We start from the raw sequence: 27440 nt of genomic DNA, 5'->3' as shown, positions 1-27440 counted from the left end.
TATCCGGGTTGTTCTCGGCACTGTTGGGCGAGTATCGGGGCTGGCCCGGCCTTGTGAAGGGCCGCTGCTAACTGAGGCTATCGAGAGTGGTGAAGAAACCTTCTGCGTCGTCTCCTCCACGGCTCCTCCCTGTTGTGATGCTGAGAGCCGACCCGGGAGGTGGACGTAGCTCGTTTCGTAATTCTGAGTTGCCCTGACGAGCTGACTCAGTGTGGCAGTAGGAGGCTCGCTGGCTGTAGAAAACGTATGCAATCACCTACGTGGCAGTGCTATAGTGCCAATAATTATCTTCATCTAAAATTGGCTTTAGAAACAGTGAGTAGGCTATGGCAAAGATATCTTAATTTTAGAAAACCCACGTCTTTAGACTGTATAAAACTTCCACTACAAATAAAGCACAGCTTCTGCTAGTGCATTAGTGTCTGATAACTCTGAATTGTTAGGGTCTTTGTTCTAAGTTTTTATGAAAGTTAGTATCTCATTGTGTCTTTGGTTCAAGAGAAACAGTGGCACCTACTGAATCATTGACACTGTTTCCTGCAGCACTTCAGTGTTTTGGAGGCCTTCCATGTGAGTATTTACCAGGATTTAATTTGTTTAGATTAGGAGGCTACAAATCATAGGAAAGGTGTGGTCAAAGCATAAGGCAGATATCTATAAAGCCAGTCTCCCCTACTTGTGAAGGATGTAGCTATTGCTATGCTAAAATACTTAAAAAGGTGAAGTTCCCTGAAGGAGATTCAGAGCTTACTTCATTTTCTATACGATTTCTCTGAAATTCAATGTATGCAACTTGACATCATGTTATTTTTTTGTGCGGTTCGTAACTGCAAACCTCGCCAAAAAAACGGTTACATATGTAAGAGTGCAACTGATGTATAGAAATGGAGCTTTAAATCATTAGTTGCTGATGAGTCAGAAGACACATGTTGTTTTCGAGGGGAAATGCAAAACGCGAGTTAAAAAGCTCTGAGTGATCTTCTAGCCAGAGTGCTGGCTCTATACATTTTACAGACTCTTGCGCCACCTAGTTGTAAAATACTTTGTAGTTGCGTTTTGTTTGGTTTTTGTTTGGTTTTTTTTTTTTTTTTTTTAATAAAACATGCTGGTTCTAATTTAAGGATCACATTTGTCCTGAAAAGCAGTTTGATTGCAATAATATTGGGGACTTCAGGAATTATAAACAAACTCATTTAAGATGTGAATTTGTAATATATCTAACTTTAACAACATGATTTCAAATGTGAGTCCCAATGGGAATATCAGGTTTGTCTAGTAGATGGTTGTCTTAAAAACTGAAATAGTTATACAAGCTAACAAAACCATAAATTTTTACTGAAAACAATCATAAAAAATTTAAGTGAGTAATGGAACATATTGCTTTAAAATGTCTTCATTGTTTATAGATATCTTAAACTTTAAATGTTGTCTTCGTATCCCTTTGAGCTGATATTAACAGATTAGATTTGCAGTTGAGTCTTCCTGTGAAGTAAGACTCCTGCTGCCTCTGTGGGTCCACCATTTGCTTTGATTCCTGGACAAAGTTACAGCTAGCACAAAAAAAATATGCAAGACTGTAGTGTGACCAGTATTGGCTGTTTTTCTTAAACTGTCAAAATAAGTTGTTGTTAATAATAACAATATATTAGTATAATAACAATATATGTGATATTTCTAGAGCCAGCCCTGAAAATAGGTTAGCCTCAAATAAACAAATTGAGCATCTGGGATCAGCAAGTGGGTTGTTCTGTTGGTATAGGCAAGCTGGCAATGTCTGCCCTATTTTTTTTGGGGGGGAAGGCCTAAACTTGTACAACTGAATAGCTTTTATTTTGCTGTGTGTAGCTAATATTATGACTTAGTAACTTGTTTTTGTTTACAGTCACTTCAGAATACAGCCAAAACAAAACCCTTTTAAAAAGACTTTTAGATAAATATTTTTGGTTATTTGGGCTAAATTTAGGGCTACACAAAGTGTATTTTATGTTGCTCCATTGATGTAAGTCAGGTTTGCAACCATTCAAAGTTGAGGAAGATTTTCCGATGCTAGAAGACTCCAGTAATGTAGGGTTTGTTATTGTTGATCCTATGTTGTGCCTCTAGAACAGGCAGTATGTAGGTTAGAATGGAAAATAACCCTCAAGTACCAAACTGCTCTGGGAGGTTGGTCGATTGTAAGTGTCATCCATCTGTCTTTATTTTCCATGGAACTTATTTGATTATGCTGAGCACAGCTTGGCTCGGTATTAGGACAAGGACCAAATATTTGCTTTCTTGACTTGGTATGATACTGAACTTGTAGGCCCATACACTGCTCTGTACAAAGACTTCTATTCATGGTAGGTAAAGATGAATACCTATAAGCCTGCTGATTTGAAATCCCAATACACAGGAGACTTTAGCTCAGTTAGCTCTGTTTGTCTTTCATTTCTTTCCTTTGTTTTATTTTGTGGGTTCTGTGGGCTTGACTTAACAGTGTGTTTTGGTAAAACTCATATACACAGAGAGAGTGAGCAGTCATGTTACAGACTACTCATGCATTACTGACTCCTCTTAGTGAATTACTTGAATTCTTTGAGTGATTAGGTGTTGGAACTGGTTATATTAAAAGCAATTTTACTTTCTTCATTTAGTCTGTTTACCCTGTAGGCATGCCAACATAGCAACATTGGCAAAGTTCAAGATGTTATTGTAATTGATTCAGAGTTACTATCCACCAGCATGTATGCAGACTTTAAGATATCAAATTATGCATTTTGTGAACACTGTAACTCTTAGAGAATAACATAGATTGCTTTATATTTTTAATTATTAGGCTAACAGAGTTTGGATATAGCAAATGTGTGCTATTAATTTTAAAAGCCTGCAGTTCTTGCAGAGAATTATTGTCAATCCTATGATTATCTGAAAATTTCAGGGTAATGTCTGTTTGGAAAAGTTAGTGAAATCAAGTTTAGTTCATATAACCATAGAAAACAGTTTAAATTATTTTTTTCTCTGTTTTTATTTAATGTCAACCTTTCTTCAGTGAGGATATAGTTTTCAGTAGTAATAGATTATTATTATTATTATCACATAGTATATTTTAAAACTAATTATATACCTGAAAATTGTGCTTTCTGTACTACACTGAATTATAAACTCACCTGCTGAACTATATGTATAAATGCATACATTGTGTTGGGACTCTGTTCGCTGACAAGTGGAGATCTGTTTAGAGTTCTATTCTCTGTTTAAAATTTGAATAAATATTATTGTTGAAACTTTAAATCCATAAATCCAGTGTTTTAGATTTGTGCCTGGTTTTCACAATCACAAGTTGGCCGTGTTTGGCATATAAAGATCATGTGTACATGTTAAGGGGAGCATTGGGTGATTTGATAGTGGAACATCTTTCCTAACTTCTGTATGCTTTTAATATTTCTTATAATGCTTTATTTCATAAAGAGAGCTTAATTTCAGTTCTTTTAACATAACCAGTTCTGTCTTCCCTGTAGTCCAGGGATTACTGAATGGTACGACCAAAAGAGGTTGGAACTAATATAGTCCAATCTGTTCTTCTTTTTCAGTATTACGATCTAGCTTTCTGTCAGCACTAAAGGAACTTGAGTGCATGAATTGTTTAGCACCAAAGTTAAAGTATTGGGTTTTTTTCACCATCTCGTGTCTCAGTGCACTGAAGCATATCGTTGATACATCTGTGTGGCTGTTCATGGAGTCAGCCTTGTAATATGCTCTGATTATTCATGTTTCTTTGAAATAAAGAAACCCTCTGATTAACTATTCAGCACTTAAGTAATTTTATTTTTCTCAGAGTATGGAAACTCTATTAAAAAAATAAAGTGATTTAGAACAATGGTAACTTGCTGTTTGATAGCATAGAAACCTTTAGAAGAAAGTATATTGACTTCCCTGATGGTTGACTTAACTGATATTTTCAAGACGCATCTGTCTAACCAAGGTACTTGGCAAATGTTTTCTGACTGGCAGGTATAATAAAATAGGAATACCTATTTTAATAATATTCTAAAGTCTCTTCTTTGCAGATACTTTTATCCAAAGTGAGTTTCATTTTGATGTTTCAGTATAAGGGTAGGTGTGGTGGGTTAACCTTGGCTGGTTGCCAGGTGTCCACCAAGCCACTCTATCACTCACCCTCCTCAACTGGACAGGAGAGAGAAAATATAATAAAAGGCTCGTGGGTCGAGATAAGGACAGGGAGATCACTCACCAATTACCATCACAGGCAAAACAGACTCAACTTGGGGAAACCAATTTATTACCAATCAAATCAGAGTAGGATAATGAGAAATAAAACCAAATCTTAAAAACACCTTCCCCCCACCTCTCCCTTCTTCCCGGGCTCAACTTCACTCCCGAATTCTCTACCTCCTCCCACTGAGCGGCACAGGGGGATGGGGAATGGGGGTTGCGGTCACTTCATCGCACGTTGTCTCTGCCACTCCTTCCTCCTCACACTCTTCCCCTGCTCCAGCATGGGGTCCCACCCATGGGACACAGTCCTCCATTAATTTTTCCAATGTGGGTCCTCCCCACGGGCTGCAGCTCTTCATGAGCTGCTCCAGCATGGGCCCTTTCTACAGGGTGCAGTCCTTCAGGAATGGGCTGCTCCAGCGTGGGTCCCCCACGGGGTCACAGGTCCTGCCAGGAGCCTGCTCCAGCATGGGCTTCTCTCCACAGGGTCACAGCTTCCTTCAGGGCACATCCACCTGCTCCGACATGGGGTCCTCCATGGGCCACAGGTGGATATCTGCTCCACCATGGACCTCCATGGGTTGCAGGGGGACAATCTGCCTCACCATGGTCTTCTCCACGGGCTGCAGGGGAATCTCTGCTCCGGCACCTGAAGCACCTCCTCCCCTTCCTTCTTCTCTGACCTTGGTGTCTGCAGAGTTGTTTCTCTCACATATTCTCACTCCTCTCTCTTCCAGCTATTGTGCAGCAGTTTTTACCTTTTCTTAAATACGTTATCACAGAGGTGCTACCACTGTCGCTGACTGGCTCAGCTTTGGCCAGTGGCGGGTGCGTCTTGGAGCCAGCTGGCACTGGCTCTGTCCGACATGGGGGCAGATTCTGGCATCTTCTCACAGAAGCCACCCCTGCAGACTGCCCCCCCCCCCCCCCCCCCCCCCCCCCCCCCCCCCCGCTATCAAAACCTTGCCACGCAAACCCAATACAGTAGGTTATCAAAACACATCTCTACTGCAAGAATCACTATTTACACGTAATCCTTTTTATATCCCCTTCCAATCTTAGTGAATTGTCCCAGATCAGACTTGCTCCGTTTCCATCTGTAGTTTGTGAAGTGCTTTTACAGAGAAAGGAAGTGTTGCTAATCCCTCCTCCTAAGTCAAAGTATAGAGGACTAGAGTGGTTTGCTGAAGGTTGTCTGGAAGGAATAGAACTGGCTAGAACATGAGTCCTCTTTCCACTAGATAGCACTACCTCAGTTTTCTTTTCTGGACTGCTAACTTTGTAAACTCATCAAGAATTGGAATTTGGTTTTTAAATAACTTTTTTATAGGTTTGGTTTGATTGTGGAGATTTGAGGAAACAATTTTGCATAATTAGCATGCATAATTGGCAAGGGCTCACTTCTAGGCATAGGAAGATAGTAACTCTGACAAGTAATGAAAAACTGAAAAGGATTCTATAGAAGCCTTAGTTGGGTGAGCTTTCTAGCTTTCATCTGCTGTAAACCATAGGTAATGTCAAAAGTCCTATTCTGTGTTCAAAACTGAGTTTGGTTTGGGAAGAGTCAGCAATTTTGTTGCTTTTTTTATTGTCATCTAGATAATATTTTCAAAGCAGTCACAGTTTTAGGAGCCTGTTTTACATTGGTTTTCAGTGGGAGTTGGATGTTTAATTCCTTGAGGCCTCTTTAGGACTGTTAATGTAACTTTTTTTTTTTTAATATGTCTTATAATAAACCAAGGTTGAGAGGAATTGGGAAAGTATCTCATTTTTGTTTTCTTTCACAGTGCTTTGTCGTGTGAATGGGCATTAATGCTACTATAGTTGCTGCTTTTGATGGCATACTTTGAGTCAGCAAAAAGCTTTTGAATCATTATATGGTGGTAACATCAAAATATGACAATTTGGTTTTTAAGATTTTTCTACTTTACCTAGGATAACTTTTTTTTTTTAATATGACCTTCCTGGGCCACCTTATCAGATATTAATAAGTTAATGTTAACTAACTGGAAAGCATGTCCTATGAGGAGTGGCTAAGGACTCTGGGTTTGTCTAGTTTGGAGAAGAGAAGAGAAGGCTGAGGGGTGACCTCATTGCTCTATACAGCTTCCTGAGGAGGGGAAGTGGAGAGGGAGGTGCTGAGCTCTACTCCCTGGTATCCAGTGACAGGACACGTGGGAATGGTTCAAAGCTGTCTCACGGGAGGTTCAGACTTAGAATCATATAATCCTTAAGGTTGGAAAAGACCTTTAAGATCATCTAGTCCAACCGTCAACCCAACACCTCCATGCCTACTAAACCATGTCCTGAAGCGCCACATCTACACGTTTTCTGAACTCCTCCAGGGATGGTGACTCCACCACCTCTCTGGGCAGCCTGTTCCAATGCTTGACCACCCTTTCAGTAAAGAAATTTTTCCTAATATCCAATCTAAACCTCCCCTGGCATAACTTGAGGCCATTTCCTCTCATCCTATCACTAGTTACCTGGGAGAAGAGACCGACCCCCACCTCTCTACAGCCTCCTTTCAGGTAGTTGTAGAGAGCAATAAGGTCTCCCCTCAGCCTCCTTTTCTCCAGGCTAAACAACCCCAGTTCCCTTAGCCGCTCCTCATAAGACTTCTGCTCCAGACCCTTCACCAGCTTTGTTGCCCTTCTCTGGACATGCTCCAGCACCTCAATGTCTCTCTTGTAGTGAGGGGCCCAAAACTAAACACAGTATTTGAGGTGCGGCCTCACCAGTGCCGAGTACAGGGGCACGATCACTTCCCTAGTCCTGCTGGCCACATTATTTTTGATACAAGCCAGGATGCCATTGGCTTTCTTGGCCACCTGGGCACACTGCTGGCTCATATTCAGCCAGCTGTCAACCAACACCCCCAGGTCCTTCTCTGCCAGGCAGCTTTCCAGCCACTCTTCCCCAAGCCTGTAGCGTTGCATGGGATTGCTGTGGCCCAAGTGCAGGACCTGGCACTTGGCCTTGTTAAACCTCATACAATTGGCCTTGGCCCATCGATCCAGCCTGTCCAGATCCCTCTGTGGAGCCTTCCTCCCCTCAAGCAGATCAACACTCCCACACAACTTGGTGTCATCTGCAAACTTACTGAGGGTGCACTCGATCCCTTCATCCAGATCATTGATAAAGATGTTAAACAGAACTGGCCCCAACACAGAGCCCTGGGGAACACTTGACATTAGGAAGCATGTTTTTACCGAGAGGGTGGTCAAACAGTGGAACAGGCTTCCTAGAGAGGTGGTGTCGTGGTTTAGCCCCAGCCGGCAACTAAGCACCACGCAGCCGCTTGCTCACTTCCGCCCAGTGGGATGGGGAAGAGAATCGGAAGAGTAAAAGTGAGAACACTGGGTTGAGATAAAGACAGTTTAATAGGGAAAGCAAAAGCTGCGCATGCAAGCAAAGCAAAAGCAAGGAATTCATTCACTACTTCCCATGGGCAGGCAGGTGTTCAGCCATCTCCAGGAAAGCAGGGCTCCCTCATGCGTAACGGTTACTTGGGAAGACAAACGCCATCACTTCGAATGTCCCCCCCTTCCTTCTGCTTCCCCAGCTTTATATACTGTGCATGACGTCATGTGGTATGGAATAGCCCTTTGGTCAGTTTGGATCAACTATCCTGGCTGTGCCCCCTCCCAGCTTCTTCTGCACCTGGCATAGCATGGGAAGCTGAAAAGTCCTTGACTAGTACAGCAACAACTAAAACATCTCTGTATTATCAACACTGTTCTCAGCACAAATCTAAAACATAGCCCCATACCAGCCACTATAAAGAGAATTAACTCTCTCTCAGCTGAAAGCAGGATAGTATCCACCCCTTATTCCATACCATTTATGTCATGCTCAGGTCTCACACTATCCAATACATTCTCATTACCCACCATCACCCTTCCCATCCTTTGATATAATACACATATATCATTCCCTTAGTCTATGGACCACCCCTACAAAATATTTGTAAAATGTCCATAAATGTCCACTGAATTCATTTAGTCCATGACTTTGGGCTTCATCTCTTATGGTTGTTACTCAGGACAGGAGAGGTGGTGTATTTCTTGGAGTTATGGGGCACCAAAGCCAGCTCAGGTCAGGTCACTGCTGCACTTGCACTGCTTCTTGTAAGGCTTCTCCTCCGTTGGTTCAGGTGGTTCCGGCTGTAGTAATTCCTATAACATGCAACTCAAATCATGGGTTACAACAATTTAAAGGTATATCCATTACAATGTCCACCCCTGGCCCCTTTGGACCAGACCATTGGGTTTAACATTGCAATGAACTCCTCCCCTTGCCCCTGCTCCAGCTTGGACTTATCCACAGACTGTAGTCCCTTCAGAAGTAAACTTGCTCCAACATGGCCTCATGCACAGCCACTGATGCTTCAAGGTGTACCTGCTGCAGCATGGATTTTATCCACAGCCACAGATGCTTCAAGGTGCACCTTATCCAGCATGGACGTATCCTTGGGCCACAATCCCTTCAGAGCTATACCTGCTGTGGCACAGACATAACCATGGCCACAGACGTTTCAAGATATACCTGCTCTGGCATGGGCTTATCCATGGCCGCAGATGCTTCGGGGTGTCCTGCTCCCACGTGGACTCATCCACAGGTCACAGTCCCTTCGACTCAAGTTCACACTGGAGTTCCGGCCTGTCCAGTGCAGCAGCACAGAAACAGCAGCGATGCCCTGGCCATCTGCCAGCCCAGGCACATGGCCATTGCTGTTATCAAAATGTTCCCAGGCACAGCAGAGTAAGATGATAAGCAGTACAGCAGCACAGCAAGCAGTGAAAGCAAAAAGCAGCCACTAACGAGCCCTAGACTCTAAGGTACAGTAAGGCAAGCAAGCCTATGGCAAGCACAGGAGCCTGCTGATTAATAGCTAAACAGCAATAACAGCTATAAATTCTATCTGGCACGTTCCAATTAAATCTGTCATTATCTCGAACCCTTCGAGCCCCACGTTGGGCGCCAAAAAGGACTGTTGTGGTTTAGCCCCAGCCGGGAACTAAGCACCATGCAGCCGCTCGCTCACTCCCCCCCCCGGTGGGATGGGGAAGAGAATCGGAAGAGTAAAAGTGAGAACACTCGAGGGTTGAGATAAGGACAGTTTAATAGGGAAAGCAAAAGCCACGCACGCAAGCAAAGCAAAACAAGGAATTCATTCACTACTTCCCATGGGCAGGCAGGTGTTCAGCCATCTCCAGGAAAGCAGGGCTCCATCACGCGTAATGGTTACTTGGGAAGACAAATGCCATCACTCCAAATGTCCCCCCCTTCCTTCTTCTTCTCTAGCTTTATATTCTGAGCATGATGTCATATGGTATGGAATAGCCCTTTGGTCAGTTTGGATCAACTATCCTGGCTGTGCCCCCTCCTAACTTCTTCTGCACCTGGCAGAGCATGGGAAGCTGAAAAGTCCTTGACTAGTACAGCAACAACTAAAACATCTCTGTATTATCAACACTGTCTTCAGCACAAATCCAAAACATAGCCCCACACCAGCCACTATAAAGAGAATTAACTCTCTCTCAGCTGAAACCAGGACAGGTGGTCGATGCCCCAAGCCTGTAAGTGTTTAAGAGGCATTTGGACAATGCCCTTAATAATATGTTTTAAATTTGGTCAACCCTGAAGTGGCCAAGCAGTTGGACTAGATGATCGTTGTAGGTCCCTTCCAGCTGAACTCTTCTGTTCTAATGTTTAAAGCATGGATCTGCTCTGCAAAGTGACTGTACAGATGTGTCTTCATTTTAGTCAGCTGTTCTACTTCATGTGTATACAAAGACATTGGCTTTGTTCAGTGACAAAATGTTTACTAGAATTAACTCAGCTATGAGTGCAAGTTGGATTCTCTTCGCTTCCCCCTCCCCCGAACTGGGCATCAACAGACTGCATCACCTATGCATGTCAACAAACCTTAAGAGGCAATCAAGTTGAGCAGGTGTAATAAGTTCTAACTTGACTTGTGGAGCCTGTTCTCTTCTGTTACTGTAGAACAAAAGAGCAGAGTTCTGTTGTTAAGAGTACTGGGTTTTAAGATCATGTGAATTTGAGGATATTTGGTATGGAAATCATTGAGAGTGTAAACAAGAAGTGGTAGAGTGCTGCTAAAAATATTCTCAGGGTAAAAAATCTATACTGTTCCTGTCCTTAAAAACAAGCAAACAACCCCTCCCCAAAGCCGGGGTGGGGGGGTCTTAATAGAAAGAAGTTAACTTAAGGTGAAATGGTAATGCAGGCAAGGCGCTTCAAGACTAGCTTCAGATCTCCTCTAATTCATGTCAAATTGACAAGTTTTTATGCTTTTAGGAGGCTGTGACCTTGAATTAATTCACTTTAATGCTTTTTTTTTCTTTCTTAGGGAAACTAGGCCTCTTTCCATCTACATGATAATCTTGTGTTTCTTTCTTAATGCCCCCATGCTTTCTTCCCACTGATGCCCCCATGGCATAAAAAATTGATACACTTTTGACATTATTGTTATTGTATTTATTTACTAGAGCAGTACAATCAACTAGTTTCTGTGAACATGTTAGGTGCTAGGTATGGAGAAACATTACTTTTCTACTTTTCAAGCCCTATTTTATGTTTGGATAAAACTGAACACATTTGTGATATTGTAATGGCTAGTACTATTGCAATGAAGTCAAGCTTGAATTTTTGAACAGTAAAACAAATTGGCTAAAACCATTGTTTGTAGTATCTACATATTAATAAAAAGGGAAGAGTTAGTGCAGTAGGAGAATTAGATGGAAATGTTCGTCATTCCCAGCCAGCTGGCAAGACTGTACTTTTCCTGCTTCTGGTTTCCCTAAGTGCCAAACTATTATAAAGCTGAAAGGGTTATATCCCTGACAATCCCTGACTAAGACATAGACTTGCATTTTTTTAGTTTCACTGGCATCCTTGTTCTCTTTTGTTCTCTTCCCCTGCAAAGATAGTTTTGGTTACCTGCTGAGCAGAGTTGATGATAGGACATGTCCTGTGACTTCTTACCTGATAGGACTAAGCAGGCCTTGAGCAAGCTCGTTAGGCTTCCTAATTAAATCACTGATAACAGGAACTCAGGACGATTGTGCCAAAGATAAGCACCAAAGAACTAGCTTAAGTCGACCCCCTTGTAACATTCCAAGGCCGAAGGACTGATGAGCTAACTCAATGACTATACAGGGACAAAGGAAGCCCAAAGTTCAACTAGTGGACAACGTGAGGAAGACTATGGAAGACCACCGGGAGGGTGAAAAGACCCTAACCCTAATTTTACTGCGCATGCTTGGACTATGTAAATGAATTGCGGGAACTCATCACCATAAAACTGCCCTTTTCAGGAAATCTGATGAATATGTATGATTTTTCTGTATATGAGCTGATGTGTTGTGCTAACCTGGCGGAGCACTTGTGGCAGAGCAATCCCCAGTGCTGCCCAGCGCTGCAATAAAGAATACCTGCTTAATAGTCATCCCGACTATTGAGTCCTGATTTCGGCTTTTCACAGCAACAAAGCATTATCTCTAATTAACTGATAGTGTTATCTAGTTCAGTTGTACAAATTGAAGATTTAACTACTCCAAAGATTCTTTTCTTACAACTGCCTTAATATGTATGAATTCCCATTGTTGTTTCCTTTCCCTTCATCCATTTGCTGTCAATTGCATACCTTTAATTTGAGACACTAAGATGAGGTGTACTGGATTGACACTTAAAGTTCTGTTTAGTGTAAAGAAAATTGAGCTAGTTGTCTTCACTGCTCACATCTAACAGTTTCCAGAGTTTATGCTGTTTTCATTACCATGGCACTGGAGCACCTAATTCCCTGAACTCTTTGTTGCCAGTAAGAGTGGTGGAGTCCTATGAAAACTACACAGATAAGACCTGTGGGAATAAGAATACAATTGCTAGTCATTTGCTAGGCCATTGCAATACATTGCTAGGCCAACAAGGCAGATATTGTGGTGGGAGTCTGTTACAGACCACCCAACCAGGATGAGGAGACAGATTAACTAGTCTATAAGCAGCTGGGAGAAGCCTCACCATCGCTAGCCCTTGTTCTTGTGGGGGACTTCAACCTGCCGGATGTCTGCTGGAAATACAATACAGCAGAGAGGAAACAGTCTAGGAGGTTCCTGGAGTGTGTGGCAGATAACTTCCTGACACAGCTGGTGAGGGAGTCAACTAGGGAAGGTGCCCCGCTGGACCTGTTGTTCACGAACAGAGAAGGACTTGTGAGCCATGTGATGGTTGGAGGCTGTCTTGGGCAGAGTGATCATGAAATGATAGAGTTTTTGATACGAGGAGAAGCAGCGAGGGGGGTCAGCAGAACTGCCCCCTTAGACTTCCGGAGGGCGGACTTCGGCCTGTTTAGGAGACTGGTCGAGAGAGTCCCCTGGGAGGCAGCCCTAATGGGCAAAGGAGTCCAGGAAGGCTGGACATTCTTTAAGGAGGAAGTCCTAAAGGCACAAGAGCAGGCTGTCCCCAGGTGCCGAAAGACGAGCCGGCTGGGAAGAAGACCAGCCTGGCTGACTAGAGAGCTCTGGCTCGAACTCAGGAGAAAGAGGAGAGTCTACGACCTCTGGAAGAAGGGGCAGGCAACTCAGGAGGACTACAAAGGTGTAGCAAGGCTGTGCAGGGAGAAAATTAGAAGGGCCAAAGCTGAGCTAGAGCTCAATCTGGCTGCTGCTGTAAAAGACAACAAAAAACACTTCTTCAAATACATTAGCAGCAAAAGGAGAGCTAAGGAGAATCTCCAGCCCCTAGTAGACGGGGGAGGGAACACAGTAACCAAGGATGAGGAAAAGGCTGAGGTACTTAATGCCTTCTTTGCCTCAGTCTTTAATAGCAGGGCCAATTGTTCTCTGGGTACCCAGCCCCTGGAGTTGGAAGATAGGGACGGGGACCAGAATGGAGCCCCCATAATCCAGGGGGAAATGGTTAGTGACCTGCTGCACCACTTAGACACTCACAAGTCTATGGGGCCTGATGAGATCCACCCGAGAGTGTTGAAGGAGCTGGCAGAAGTGCTCACCAAGCCCCTTTCCATCATTTACCAGCAGTCCTGGCTAACTGGGGAGGTCCCTGCTGACTGGAGATTAGCGAATGTGACACCCATCTTCAAGAAGGGCCGGAAGGAGGACCTGGGGAACTACAGGCCTGTCAGCCTGACCTCGGTGCTGGGGAAGCTGATGGAGCAGATCATCCTGAGTGCTATCACACGGCATGTAGAGAATAACCAAGGGATCAAGCCCAGCAAGCATGGGTTGAGGAAAGGCAGGTCCTGCTTGACCAACCTGATCTCCTTCTAGGACAAGGTGACCCGCCTAGTGGATCAGGGAAAGGCTGTGGATGTTGTCTATCTAGACTTCAGTAAAGCCTTTGAGATGGTCTCCCACAGCATTCTCCTGGAGAAACTGGCTGCTCATGGCTTGGACGGGTGTACTCTTCTCTGGGTAAAGAACTGGCTGGACGGCCGGGCCCAAAGAGTGGTGGTGAATGGAGTTTACTCCAGTTGGCGGCCGGTCACAAGTGGTGTTCCCCAGGGCTCTGTGTTGGGGCCAGTTCTGTTTAATATCTTTATCAGTGATCTGGATGAAGGGATCGAGTGCACCCTCAGTAAGTTTGCAGATGACACCAAGTTGTGTGGGAGTGTTGATCTGCTTGAGGGTAGGAAGGCTCTGCAGAGGGACCTGGACAGGCTGGATCGATGGGCTGAGGTCAATTGTATGAGGTTTAACAAGGCCAAGTGCAAGGTCCTGCACTTGGGCCACAGCAACCCCATGCAACGCTACAGGCTTGGGGAAGAGTGGCTGGAAAGCTGCCAGGCAGAAAAGGACCTGGGGGTGTTGGTTGACAGCTGGCTGAATATGAGCCAGCAGTGTGCCCAGGTGGCCAAGAAAGCCAATGGCATCCTGGCTTGTATCAAAAATAGTGTGGACAGCAGGACTAGGGAAGTGATCGTGCCCCTGTACTCGGCACTGGTGAGGCCGCACCTCGAATACTGTGTTTAGTTTTGGGCCCCTCACTGCAGGAAAGACATTGAGGTGCTGGAGCGTGTGCAGAGAAGGGCAACGAAGCTGGTGAAGGGTCTGGAGCATAAGTCTTATGAGGAGCGGCTGAGGGAACTGGGACTGTTTAGCCTGGAGAAAAGGAGGCTGAGGGGAGACCTTATTGCTCTCTTCAACTACCTGAAAGGAGGTTGTAGAGAGGTGGGGGTTGGTCTCTTCTCCCAAGTAACAAGGGATAGGACGAGAGGAAATGGCCTCAAGTTGCGCCAGGGGAGGTTTAGATTGGATATTAGGAAATTTTTCTTCACTGAAAGGGTTATCAAGCATTGGAACAGGCTGCCCAGGGAAGTGGTGGAGTCATCATCCCTGGAGGTATTTAAAAGACGTTTGGATGAGGTGTTTAGGGACATGGTTTAGTGGTGGTCTTGGTAGTGTTAGGTTTATGGTTGGACTCGATGATCTTAAAGGTCTTTTCCAACCAATATGAGTCTGTGATTCTGTGATTACTGTTGTCCTTTAACTGTTTGAATTTAAAGAAACTTTTTTTTTTTCCATTTGCTATGGGGGAATGGTCTTGCAGTGTAGTTATGGTTAACAGTGAGAGATGAAGAATAATGAAGAGGAATCTTTGCCCACAGAGGATGGTAAAAAGTCCTCTCTTCCACCCTCCCCAACTTTATTTTGCAGTACAACCAGTAGTGATTTCTGTCGAACTTCAGCTTAGGGTTAATCTTCTTCCATTAGTGGCAGAGATTGGATGATGCTGAAGAGTGAATTATATTAATCTTTTGATATTTTCTTTTTTCAGAAGCAACATATTAGATACTGACAGTTTAAAACAAAAAAACCCACACTTGCATCGAAAATGGTTTTCAGGATTCTTTTGGACAGTTATATAAATGATTCTCTAACCTCTGCCTCAGCAAAAAGTGTGCTGTAGATGTGCTAATCTGTTATTGATGGTATCTTTGTTAACAGTAATCTGGAGACTCATTTGCAAAATATCTTAGATGGTAACCTAGGTTTTGTATGGTCTTCTATTGTGGATGAAACATCAAACAGTAGGGCTGGTTCTGTTCATACCTTCTCATTCAGAAGTCTTGAGGTTGTACCGAATGCAAGTGATGCTGATGAAGAGACCTGACACTTTTTTGCAGCTCTGTTGGGCTTGTAATGTAGATATGCTTCGGTTAGAAGTGTGGCTTGATATTCATAATAGTCATCTTATGCTGGCTGGAAAGAGATCCCTTGCACATGTAGATCATCCACATTCATTACTGTAGGAGTTTTTTTGTGGTCCTGGTACATAGGCTGTTGTATTCATTTCTTACTGTAGTGCCGTTTTTACAGATCATCTAATTACCATGGCTGCATATTAGTAGAGAAAGGGAAGTATATATGCTTTGATACCTGCATACTGGCAATATTAGATACTGTGTGGTTAAGCTCTATAAGTGTCTTGTTTCCTTAACTGCATGGATAAATTGCTGCTTCTAAAAATGTGTAACAAGGTTTAGGATAAAGTAAACAATGTTTATTATACTACTGCATCAGCATTCTGAAGACAACTAAGTTGTGGAATTCACTGTAACAACATATTGTGGAAAATATGATAATAAATTAGTTTGGATAAACGTCATTACTCTCTGGTCTGGCACAGTATGGTAGTTCTTTATTCTTATGCATTTACTTTGTACCAAATTATGAGGATTTCTGCTGTTTTTATGTTGCAATGTAATGTGTATTTGTACTGGATTTGGCTGGGATAGAGTTAATTTTCTTCATAGTAGCTTGTATGAGGCTATGTTTTGGATTTGTGCTGAAAACAGTGTTGATAACACAGGGATGTTTTAGCTATTGCTGAGCATTGCTTACACAGAGTCAAGGCCTTTTCTGCTTCTCACACCACCCCACCAGCGAGTAGGCTGGGGGTGCACAGGAAGTTCGGAGGGGACACAGCTGGGACAGCTGATCCCAACTGACCAAAGGGATATCCCATACCATATGACATCATGCTCAGCAATAAAAGCTGGGGGGAGGAAGGGGGGACATTTGGAGTGATGGTGTTTGTCTTCCCAAGTAATTGTTAGGCATGATGGAGCCCTGTTTTCCTGGAGATGGCTAACCATCTGCCTGCCGATGGGAAGGAGTGAATATATTCCTTGTTTTGCTTTGCTTGTGTGCATGGCTTTTGCTTTACCTATTAAACTGTCTTTATCTCAGCCCATGAATTTTCTCTCTTTTACCCTTCCGATTCTCTCCCCCATCCCACTGTGGGGGAGTAAGCGAGTGGCTGTGTGGGGCTTAGCTGCTGGCTGAGGTTAAACCATGACAGTATTCTTAAGAATAATTAACCAGAAAAATGCAGAGTGGGAAGCAACTGCCTACGTAATTCCTCTGTAGAAAAGGATCTAGAGGTTATAGCTGTTAAATGAGTCAACACTGTTAAACTGATATTTTCCTGTATAGATTTTCTAAGTTATAAATGGGAGTATAGCTTGCAAGATGTGGAATTTATCCTTTTGTTCTAAGTATGGATAAGAATTCATATGGAATATTGTGGCTGGTTTTGAGCCCTACACTTAAAGATATGGTTGGATTTGGAAATCCAGAGAGTGGTGGGAATGATTAGATTAGAAAACACAACCCTCAAGGAAAGATTAGCTGTACTGCAACCCTTTATTCTGAGGAGAACAACAATCTGTTTGCCATGTCCATGGTGGACAGGACAATGAAGAATAGGATAGTGAAGCACTGAAATAGATTTCTTAGAAAAAAGCTATGGAGTCTCTATCACTTGGGACCTCTGAGAACAGGATGTATAAACATGTCTGTATTGGGTTTGCATGGCAAGGTTTTGGTAGCGGGGCAGTCTGCAGGGGTGGCTTTTGTGAGAAGATGCCAGAATCTGCCCTCATGTCGGACAGAGCCAGTGCCAGCTGGCTCCAAGACGCACCCGCCACTGGCCAAAGCTGAGCCAGTCAGCGACAGTGGTAGCACCTCTGTGATAACGTATTTAAGAAAAGGTAAAAACTGCTGCGCAATAGCTGGAAGAGAGAGGAGTGAGAATATGTGAGAGAAACAACTCTGCAGACACCAAGGTCAGAGAAGAAGGAAGGGGAGGAGGTGCTTCAGGTGCCGGAGCAGAGATTCCCCTGCAGCCTGTGGAGAAGACCATGGTGAGGCAGATTGTCCCCCTGCAACCCATGGAGGTCCATGGTGGAGCAGATATCCACCTGTGGCCCATGGAGGACTGTGGAAGAATGGTTAAGTGAAAAAGGACACAGCTTAATTGATGTGAGCAATCCAGCCTTTGATGGGGCCTGGGAGCCAGAGATCAAGGTGAAATTCCCTTGAGAACAGCAGAAGGAGTACTTGGTAAAACAAGATAAGCGGGACTAAGCCTGGGAAAGTGCTGATAAAACCCCCTTTGTGAACAGTGCGTGAACGGCAACTTTGTACCAATCATATAATTGTTTTAAGCGCGTGGACAAGTATAGTTATCCAATAGAATAGTCGCTGTTAGCGCGTGCTTTGCTTAGCTTCTATATAAACCTGTTAAGTAATCTGAATAGAGGAGGACGACCATACTCATATTGAGATTCATCCTTACTCCGGGTCCGTCTCCCACTCCGACATCTGGTAGCAGAGGATGGTTACGCACCGATGAAATCTCCGTGACTGCGGTAAGCAGCTAGAGGAGGGGAGTTGGGAAACCACGGCTGAGGGAAGCGCTGCCTGGGGCAAGAAGCAGGGCAGACGCCGGTGTGAGGTCGCTCCTCACCTCTCAGGCGCAGTGATGGAAACAGAAGCTGCGGCCACGTTGCTCACTGGAATCCTCTCTAAGAGAGGGATAGAAGCACCAGTGAAGCAGTTAATAAGGTTGATTAAATTGGGACAATGTTGGGGTCACTTTTCTGACACCTGCATGTTATTTTCCATATCGGAATGGCGAGATTTTGGAGGAACAATGTGGCAGAAAACAATAGAGGGGGATGAAAAGGACGAAAAGGAAATAAAGGCGGTTCGTGGACTCTGGAACACTGTCTTGGAAACTTTGAAAGCGATGAAGGCGGAGAGGGAAGTAGCTTGCGCTGCTGCCCAAATGTTAGGTCCGGGAATGTCTAAAGATAAGCCCGAAAACAAACCGGGACCTATTGCGCGATTTTTTGGGCTGCCTGCCGTGAGAGGCGCGTCTGGAACTGTCTGTAAAAACGTTTCTGAACTGCGTGTTATGGCGGAATCAGTGCAGGCGCCAGAAAAGGCGGAAGTTCCCGTTAGCAGAGTTAATGCAAACTGTGAAGCGAATGCGGAAGTAGCTCCGCCAAAACCCCCTGGAGGGGCGGGAGCGACAGAACCTAACGACTTGGGCGGAGCAGCCTGCCGACTTCCCCCTGCAGCTCCGCCCAGTGAACCACCCTCCGCGCCTCCGTTGCCACCCTCAACCTCGTTCTATCCGCCTCTACCTCCCTCTACGAAATCCTCTGGAACTACCACATCACCTAACGGGGAGGAGCTGCCACAGTCCTCTGATGCCACTGCAAAAGTGTTGCAAGCAGTTTTAAAACGTCTTGATACTCTGGAATTACAAACAAAAGGGAAAGGAGAAGCTGTGCCTCCATGTTTAATGAACCTGCCAGCGCTCCCTAAACCCACACGCTGGAGTGGTGTCATCAAAGATGCAATTCTAGAAGGACACTGGAAGCCTGTGGGGGGGGGCTGAAGGCCCTGCGATATTAGCGTTTCTGGTTATACAGGAAAACGGGCAAGGAAAGTGGAGGAAAAAAAAAAAATATATATGCCAAATATGGATTATATTGCAACTGGTATCCTCTTATGTATGCATATACAAAGGATGATTAGCTGTAAAGCCTTCTGTGAGACATTTTATATGGAAAACTATTTACAAAATGTATCGGGTTGCACCAGACAGCTGCCTAAATTCTGGAATGAATATCTGCTAACCATTTATATGCCAAGATTGTCATTCACAGTTACTTTGTAACTGTATCCAGACCACTAAAGCAAAAACATTATTTGGCAAGTATTATTATTTCATTATTAATCATTATTATTTCATTATAATATTAAATAAAATTAAATATAAAATTAAATATAAAATTAAATTTCATTATAATATTAAATCAATATTATTTCATTATTAACCATTATTATTTTATTATAATATTAAATAAAATTAAATATAAATATAATATTAAATTAATAAAATTATTAAAATTAATTTTTATTAAATTTATTAATTTTATTAATGTGATATTAAAATTATTAAAATTATTAAATTAAATATAATAGTAAATGAATACAACATTAAATATGAAATTAAATTTCATTATAATATTAAATCAATATTATTTCATTATTGATCATTATTGAATTTTTGTGAATGGTAATATGAAAAACTACTCAAGTTCTAGAGATGACTGAGAAGGATTGTCGTGCATAGTACTACTTAGTTATTGTAACTTTTCATTGCTTAAATTACAGTTAAAGGTTTTTTTTCCTTTTCACGTTTTAAGCATCTTGATCCTATGACCTAGACATACAGTACTAAAAAAAAAAAAAAAAAAAAAAGGGTCAAGGGTCTTTCCCCGGATTGCGATGATGAACCTACCCTCCTCAGTATTACTGAGAGAGTGTTCCTGTCCCTGTTCGTACCTGGGGGGGCAGCAGGACGAGCCCTGAAACAGGTTGGGCAATTAGCCTGTTGGGCTAAAAAACAAGCAAAAGTCACCACCCAGGTAATAGAAACACTATTAGAGGATCAAAATAGCTTACGCCACGCAATTTTGCAAAATAGAGCAGCAATTGATTTTTTATTATTAGCCCAAGGTCATGGTTGTGAGGATTTTGAAGGCATGTGTTGTATGAACCTGTCTGATCACAGTGAATCAATTCACAAACAACTACGATGGCTGAAAGAGCATGCCAACAAAATTCGACAAAATCAGGGGTTTTTTGATGAATGGTTAACCAGTTTGTTTGGGTCCTTACCATCATGGCTAAAGGGTTTGTTAGCTGAGGGATTACGACTTTTAATAATTTTGGTTATCATAGGTCTGTGTTTTTGTGTAGCATGTAGCTGTGTCAAAAAGGCTTTTAGAACCATGATAAATCATGCCTGTATTGCTCAAAAACAAGAAGGGGGAATTGTGGAAGAATGGTTAAGTGAAAAAGGACACAGCTTAATTGATGTGAGCAATCCAGCCTTTGATGGGGCCTGGGAGCCAGAGATCAAGGTGAAATTCCCTTGAGAACAGCAGAAGGAGTACTTGGTAAAACAAGATAAGCGGGACTAAGCCTGGGAAAGTGCTGATAAAACCCCCTTTGTGAACAGTGCGTGAACGGCAACTTTGTACCAATCATATAATTGTTTTAAGCGCGTGGACAAGTATAGTTATCCAATAGAATAGTCGCTGTTAGCGCGTGCTTTGCTTAGCTTCTATATAAACCTGTTAAGTAATCTGAATAGAGGAGGACGACCATACTCATATTGAGATTCATCGTTACTCCGGGTCCGTCTCCCACTCCGACAGAGGACCCCATGTCGGAGCAGGTGGATGTGCCCTGAAGGAAGCTGTGACCCTGTGGAGAGAAGCCCATGCTGGAGCAGGCTCCTGGCAGGACCTGTGACCCCGTGGGGGACCCACGCTGGAGCAGCCCATTCCTGAAGGACTGCACCCTGTAGAAAGGGCCCATGCTGGAGCAGCTCATGAAGAGCTGCAGCCCGTGGGGAGGACCCACATTGGAAAAATTCATGGAGGACTGTGTCCCATGGGTGGGACCCCATGCTGGAGCAGGGGAAGAGTGTGAGGAGGAAGGAGTGGCAGAGACAATGTGTGATGAAGTGACCGCAACCCCCATTCCCCAACCCCCGTTCCCCATCCCCCTGTGCCGCTCTGTGGGAGGAGGTAGAGAATTCGGGAGTGAAGTTGAGCCCGGGAAGAAGGGAGAGGTGGGGGGAAGGTGTTTTTAAGATTTGGTTTTATTTCTCATTATCCTACTCTGATTTGATTGGTAATAAATTGGTTTCCCCAAGTCGAGTCTGTTTTGCCTGTGATGGTAATTGGTGAGTGATCTCCCTGTCCTTATCTTGACCCATGAGCCTTTCATCATATTTTCTCTTTTCCCCAGTCCAGTTGAGGAGGGTGAGTGATAGAGTGGATTGGTGGGTACCTGGTGGCTAGCCAAGGTCAACCCACCACAATGTCTGAATAATTTAGGTAAGTAATCCACTTCAGGCAGGAACAGATTAAATAGCTTCCTAGAATGCTTGCAAGTCTAAATATTACTAGTATAAAGGTTGACTTAAAAGATGTTTCTCTAAGAACTGGAACCAACTTTGTGTGAGCAAACTTCTAACTGACCGAATGCTACCTGCTATCCAGGCACAGAGATTTCTTACCTCTGTTGTGTCTCAGGCTCGTATTTTGGGGATTTGTTTTATCTCTTCCTATACCATAAACCTTTTCAATTAGGGACTCGCCTTCAGAGTATAATACAGTGGGGTTTTCCTTTTTTTAGCCCTACCTCTTATAAAATATAATTATTTAATAATAAGTCATTGCAAGATTAATATTTTGGGTTCCTTTATGAGAGTTCACTATGATGTTTGGAATAGCATTGTTTTAAAAATCAAGTTGACCGTACTACTTGGAAAAAATGTTAAATATTGTAAACTTCTGGAGGGCTTCCTAACTGCCTAAGTTCCTTTCAGAAACATTTAGTCTACTGACTAGTCATGTTGAGTAAATTGATTTGGTTTTCTTATATTTGCCTTTTTACATTTTGTGAACTAATTGCTTTCTCTGCGAGAGTACTTTTCTGGAGAATAATGAATCTCCGTCAGAAGTCAGTCAAAGCATAACAAGGTTGTTATTGGTTAAGAAGGCAGGAAGAAATAAAATTGCTTTTCCAGGTTCAGTTGTTTTAATGAAGGTATGATTTCACGGTCAGTTGAAATATGTGGCTATTCACCATGCCCTGGGCTGGAAGCACATTTCATGTAGCTGTCATGAGTTGGATGAGAGAGCAGAGCCACCTAAGAAATAATTTTTGACTGTATGAAAGGATTGTTAGTTTTGACACGTGAAAGGTAGCAGTAATATGTCCAAGAAGAAAGGATACTGCTCCTTTCAGTGCCTGCACAAATGTGGACTGAATTAACATAACGTTTTGTTGCATCCTCAGCATGTCAGCAACAGATGGTTTCAATGGCATGTGTATTTATTGCATCATGGGTACATGCCTGACTGAAATGACAGTATAGTGTTTAAGTGGAAGCCAATTTTTGTTATTGCCAGCTATATAGTTAGTGATCTAGATATGAAACACTTGACTTCAAAGAAAAAGAATGACTTGATTTCCCATCTTCCTTTGGATAAAAAGAAAGTTGAGATAACTTAGTGAAGTGCTTCTAGGTTGTATAAAGTAAAACGTATTATTAATCTACTTGCATGATAAATGTGAGCAAAATAGTTCTTAAATTATTAAAAAATGAATAGTTCAGTATTCAGTTACATAACTATATAATATTAACTTCTGTTTAGTTCAAGGAAGAAATCTCTAAGCATTTCAAGTCCCACGCTGATCAGCTTGTTTTGATATTTGCTGGAAAAATTTTAAAAGATCAAGATACTTTGATTCAGCATGGGATTCACGATGGACTCACTGTTCACCTGGTCATCAAAACGCAAAACAGGTAACCTGACTGATGAGCAATCTTCTTTTTACCTCTAAGTAGTAAAAATATTCTTAATTCCTAGTGTGATAGCTTTCTGTTGGGCAAACCTAGGTTTGACTAAAATGCATTCAAAAGCAGTACAAATACTCCTGCTATTGAACAAGAGAAGCAACCCAAATTCTGTAAGACTGTGTCCCTAGATATCATACGTACGCCTTTTGAAAGTTAATGTTATCTTCTAAACTGAGCCATTACTATTAACTCACTCAAATCAGCTCCTTAGTTACAGTTGGTGCAGAATAACAGTTTGAAGACAATCTGAACAGTCTTTGATCTGTTTCACTGCATGGTAGCACCCATGCTTATGCCCCTGCAGTAGACAGGTGTGGTGAGCATACAAATTGGGCAAGCAGCCTTTAATGCTTGTGCTAGTTTACGATGGCATTAACTTTGTGTAACTACGTTGTTACCATGCTCTTACAGTCTTAAAGAATATTGAAATTCTGATATTAGTCTTGTGATGAAATAAGACTTTAAATTAATTTGACATTCAGTGGGGCGTCCTACTAAAGGTGTGGTATGGAATAAATCCTGTATTATACTTGCTAGCCTTCTCTTCTTTAAGCCCCGGACATGGAATTAGTACTATTTGAGGGGGTAGGAGTACATCAGGATCCCTAAAGCATGGTAAGGACTGAGGAAGCAATTCATTGACAGGCATCCCAGGGATAGGATGAAAAGGTGGTAAAAGAAGTGATGAGATTATAGATATCTGAGAATCACAGAATGGTTGAGGTTGGAAGGGACCTCTGGAGGTCATCTGGTCCAACACCCCTGCTCAAGCAGGGCCACCTGGAGCCGCTTGCCCAGGACCATGTCCAGACAGCTTTTGAACATCTCCAAGGAGGGAGACTCCACAACCTCCCTGGGCAACCTGTTCCAGTGCTCAGTCACCCTCACAGTAAAAAAGTCTTTCCTTATGATCAGACAAGAACCTCCTGTGTTTCAATTTGTGCCAGTTGCCTCTGGTCCTGTCACTGGGCACCACTGACAAGAGCCTGGCTCCATCTTCTTTGCACCCTCCCTTCAGGTATTTATATACACTGATGAGATCTCCCCTGAGCCTTCTCTTCTCCAGGCTAAACAGTCCCAGCTCTCTCAGCCTTTCCTCATAGGAGAGATGCTCCAGTCCTTTCATCATCTTTGTGGCCCTGCGCTGGACTCCCTCCAGTATGTCCATGTCTCTCTTGTACTGGGGAGCCCAGAACTAGACACAGGACTCCAGGTGTGGCCTCACCAGTGCTGAGTAGAGGGGAAGGATCACCTCCCTCGACCTGCTGGCAACACTCCTCCTAATGCAGCCCAGGATACCATTAGCCTTCTTTGCTGCAAGGGCACATTGCTGGCTCATGTTCAACTTGGTGTCCACCAGGACCCCCAGGGCCTTTTCTGCTAAGCTGCTTTCCAGCTGGGTGGCCCCCATCCTATATTGGTGTCTGGGGTTGTTCCTCCCCAGGTGCAGGATTTTGCACCACTTCCCCTTGTTGAACTTCATGAGGTTCCTGTCAGCCCATTTCTGCAGCCTGTCAAGTTCCCTCTGGATGGCAGCACGGCCCTCTGGCATATTAGGTACTCCTCCCAGTTCTGAGTCATCAGCAAGCTTGCTGAGGGTATACTCCACCCCATCATCCAGATCATTAATGAAGACGTTAAACAGGATTGGACCCAGTATTGACCCCTGGGGTACACTGCTAGTTCCTGGCCTCCAACTAGACTTTGTTTCACTGATCACCACCCTCTGGATCTGGCCCCTCAGCCAGTTTTCCATTCTCTTCATCCAGCCTATACCTCATCAACTTCTCTATGAGGATGCTATGGGAGACACTGTCGAAAGCCTTCCTGAAGTCCAGGTAGGCAATATCCACTGCTCTCCCCTCATCTACCAGGCCAGTCATTTCATCACAGAAGGTTATCAAGTTGGTCAAGCATGACTTCCACTTGGTGAATCCACGCTGACTACTCCTGATGGCCGCCTTGTCCTTCCTGTGCCTGGAAATGGTTTCCAGCATTAGTTGCTCCATCACCTTCCAAGGGATTGAGGTGAGGCTGACCGGCCTGTAGTTCCCCGGGTCCTCCTTGCCCTTCTTGAAGATAGGAGTGACCTTTGCTTTCCTCCAGTCCTTGGGCACTTCTCCCAGTCTCTATGATCGATCAAAGATTATCAAGAGTGGCCTCACAATGACATCTGCTGGCTCCCTCAGCACTCGTGGCTGCATCCTGTCAAGGACCATGGACTTATGTACATCCAGTTTGCTTAAGTATTCCCTGATCTGATCCTCTTCCACAAAGAGTACATCTTCCTTGCTCCAGGCTTTCCCCCTGGTCTCAGGGGCCTGGTATTCCTGAAGGCCAGTCTTGCTAGTAAAGACTGAGGCAAAGAAGGCATTCAGTACCTCAGCCTTTTCTGTGTCCTGTGTAACCAGGTCCCCTGTCTCATTAAGCAGCAGTCCCACATTTTCCCTAGTCTTCTTTTTGTCTCCTATGTACTTATAGAAGCCCTTCTTGTTGTCTTTGACATCCCTGGCCAGATTAAATTCCATTTGTGCTTTGTCTTTCCTAACTCTGTTTGAGAGACTCAGACAATGTCTTTGTATTCCTCCCAGGTTACCTGTCCTTGCTTACACTGTCTGTATACTTCCTGTTTGAGTTTGACCAGGAAGACATCTAGAGATAATAGGTTTTTTTTTGTGGTTAATTTTTTTTTTTTAGAAATAATAAAAATGTAAATTAAGATTCTCAAGTATGATACTGTTCCTGTATTAAATGTCATTATTACGTTATATTAAATGCCAGACCTTGTGTACTGGGTCTGGCTCAGATGGAGTTTTACTTTCTTCATAGCAGCCTGTATGGTGCCATGTTTTGGATTTTTGACCTAACAGTGTTGATAACACACTGATGTTTTAACTATTGCACTATTGCTGAACAATGCTCACACAGCATCAAGGCCTTCTCTCTTTCTTGCTCTGTGCCTGCCCCCCCCCCCCCCCCCCCCCAGTGAGTAGGCTAGGGTTGGGAAGGGGACATAGCTGGGACAGTTGAACCAAGCTGACCAAAGATATTGCATACCATATAATGTCATGCTAAGCAATAAAACTGGGGGGGGAACTTTTCCAAAGTAGCTGTTGCTCAGAGACTGGCTGGACATTGATCTGCTGGTGGGAGGTGGTGAGCGATTGCCTTCGCATCGCTTTTCTTTCTTCGCTTATTAAACTGTCTTTATCTCAACCCATGAGTTTTTCTCACTTTTGCCCTTCTGATTCTCTCCCCCATCCTGCCTGGGGTGGGGGGAAAATGAGCTTGTGACTGGGTGGGGATTTAACTGGCTGAGGTCAACCTACCACACCTTGTTCAACTTGTAATTTTTTTTTAACTTGCTTTTTATAGATCACAAGACCATCCAGGTCAACAAACACACACCACTGGCAGTATTGCTACCACATCAATATCGAGCAGTAATACCTCAACACCAACTTCAACAAGTAGCAACTCTTTTGACTTGGGTAAGAATATTTCTTAGGTAACATGGTGATTATCTTAGGTATCTTGGTTTCAGGTAAGTATCCCTGGAGCTTTATTCTAATGTAAACAGGACTTAAAAAAAATTATAAAATTACTGATTACAAAAATCTGTGGTATTGGTTGTAATAAGTTTCTGATCAGTAAGTTATCAGAGGTAAGTTGTTTCCTTAATTTTTATGTACAGAACTTCAGGCTTGTGCTGTTTCATCTTCAGTAGTAAGGTGCCACTGATCTCGTATTCTGGCACTATAGGTAATTAAACTCCTTCCAGTCTCCTCCTTCTCCTTAACAGTGCATTTGAATTGGCCCGAAGAGAGTATTGAAGTTGGACCCATAACATCAAGTTAAGACTTGGAACAGAATTAACAAAGTTACTCCTATCCTACAAACCGATATTTCTCAGGTTCTGAGTCTGATTGCATTATCAGTCTTCTCTTTCAGGAATAGAGATAGAAGTCTATTGATTTAAAAATATTATCTCTTTCCATAGTTACTGGGTTTTGTTATTCATGCTCTTTCATTGTTTGCTTTCTTTTTAAAAAACAAAACTAAAAACCCCCGGAAAAACTATGTTAAGCAATTGCTTTTTTTAGTTGTAAACAGTTCTCCAGACTGACTAATACCTTCTAAATATGTGAAACTTTTGTGTTTGCTGAACTCTGCAAAGGAGGAGAATTTAAAGCATTATTAGTTCTTGTTGCATCAGCAAAAAGAAGAGCTCTACTTCTTGTTTAGAATAGGGAGTATGCATCATATTAAGACATTCCTCATGGTGGTGGTCTGTCTATAAATGATTATTACAAATGTATTGGAAAGTGTTGGGAATTAACCTGAGGCCCCAAAACTCAAACATCCCTTGTACCTCAGCTATAGTAAAGTAGAAGAAAAGCTGTTAGAATTGTAACAAGTTATATTTCAGATGCGGTTTG

General features: G+C 43.1%; 1 protein-coding gene across 3 annotated transcripts in view; it reads left to right on the top strand.

Annotated features, from left to right (window-relative positions):
- Positions 1-27440, top strand: part of LOC142402968 (ubiquilin-1-like) — a 39842-nt gene that overhangs the window by 400 nt on the left and 12002 nt on the right. For all 3 annotated transcript variants that reach the window (XM_075488995.1, XM_075488994.1, XM_075488996.1), the window contains exons 2-3: positions 22796-22947; positions 26377-26492. In XM_075488995.1, the coding sequence (XP_075345110.1) occupies positions 22796-22947; positions 26377-26492 (268 nt within the window). The remainder of the gene's footprint in view (positions 1-22795; positions 22948-26376; positions 26493-27440) is intronic.

Source organism: Mycteria americana (assembly GCF_035582795.1).
Source record: "Mycteria americana isolate JAX WOST 10 ecotype Jacksonville Zoo and Gardens chromosome Z unlocalized genomic scaffold, USCA_MyAme_1.0 Scaffold_18, whole genome shotgun sequence".
Taxonomy (NCBI): Eukaryota; Metazoa; Chordata; class Aves; order Ciconiiformes; family Ciconiidae; genus Mycteria; species Mycteria americana.
This window is presented reverse-complemented; position numbering and strand designations above follow the sequence as displayed.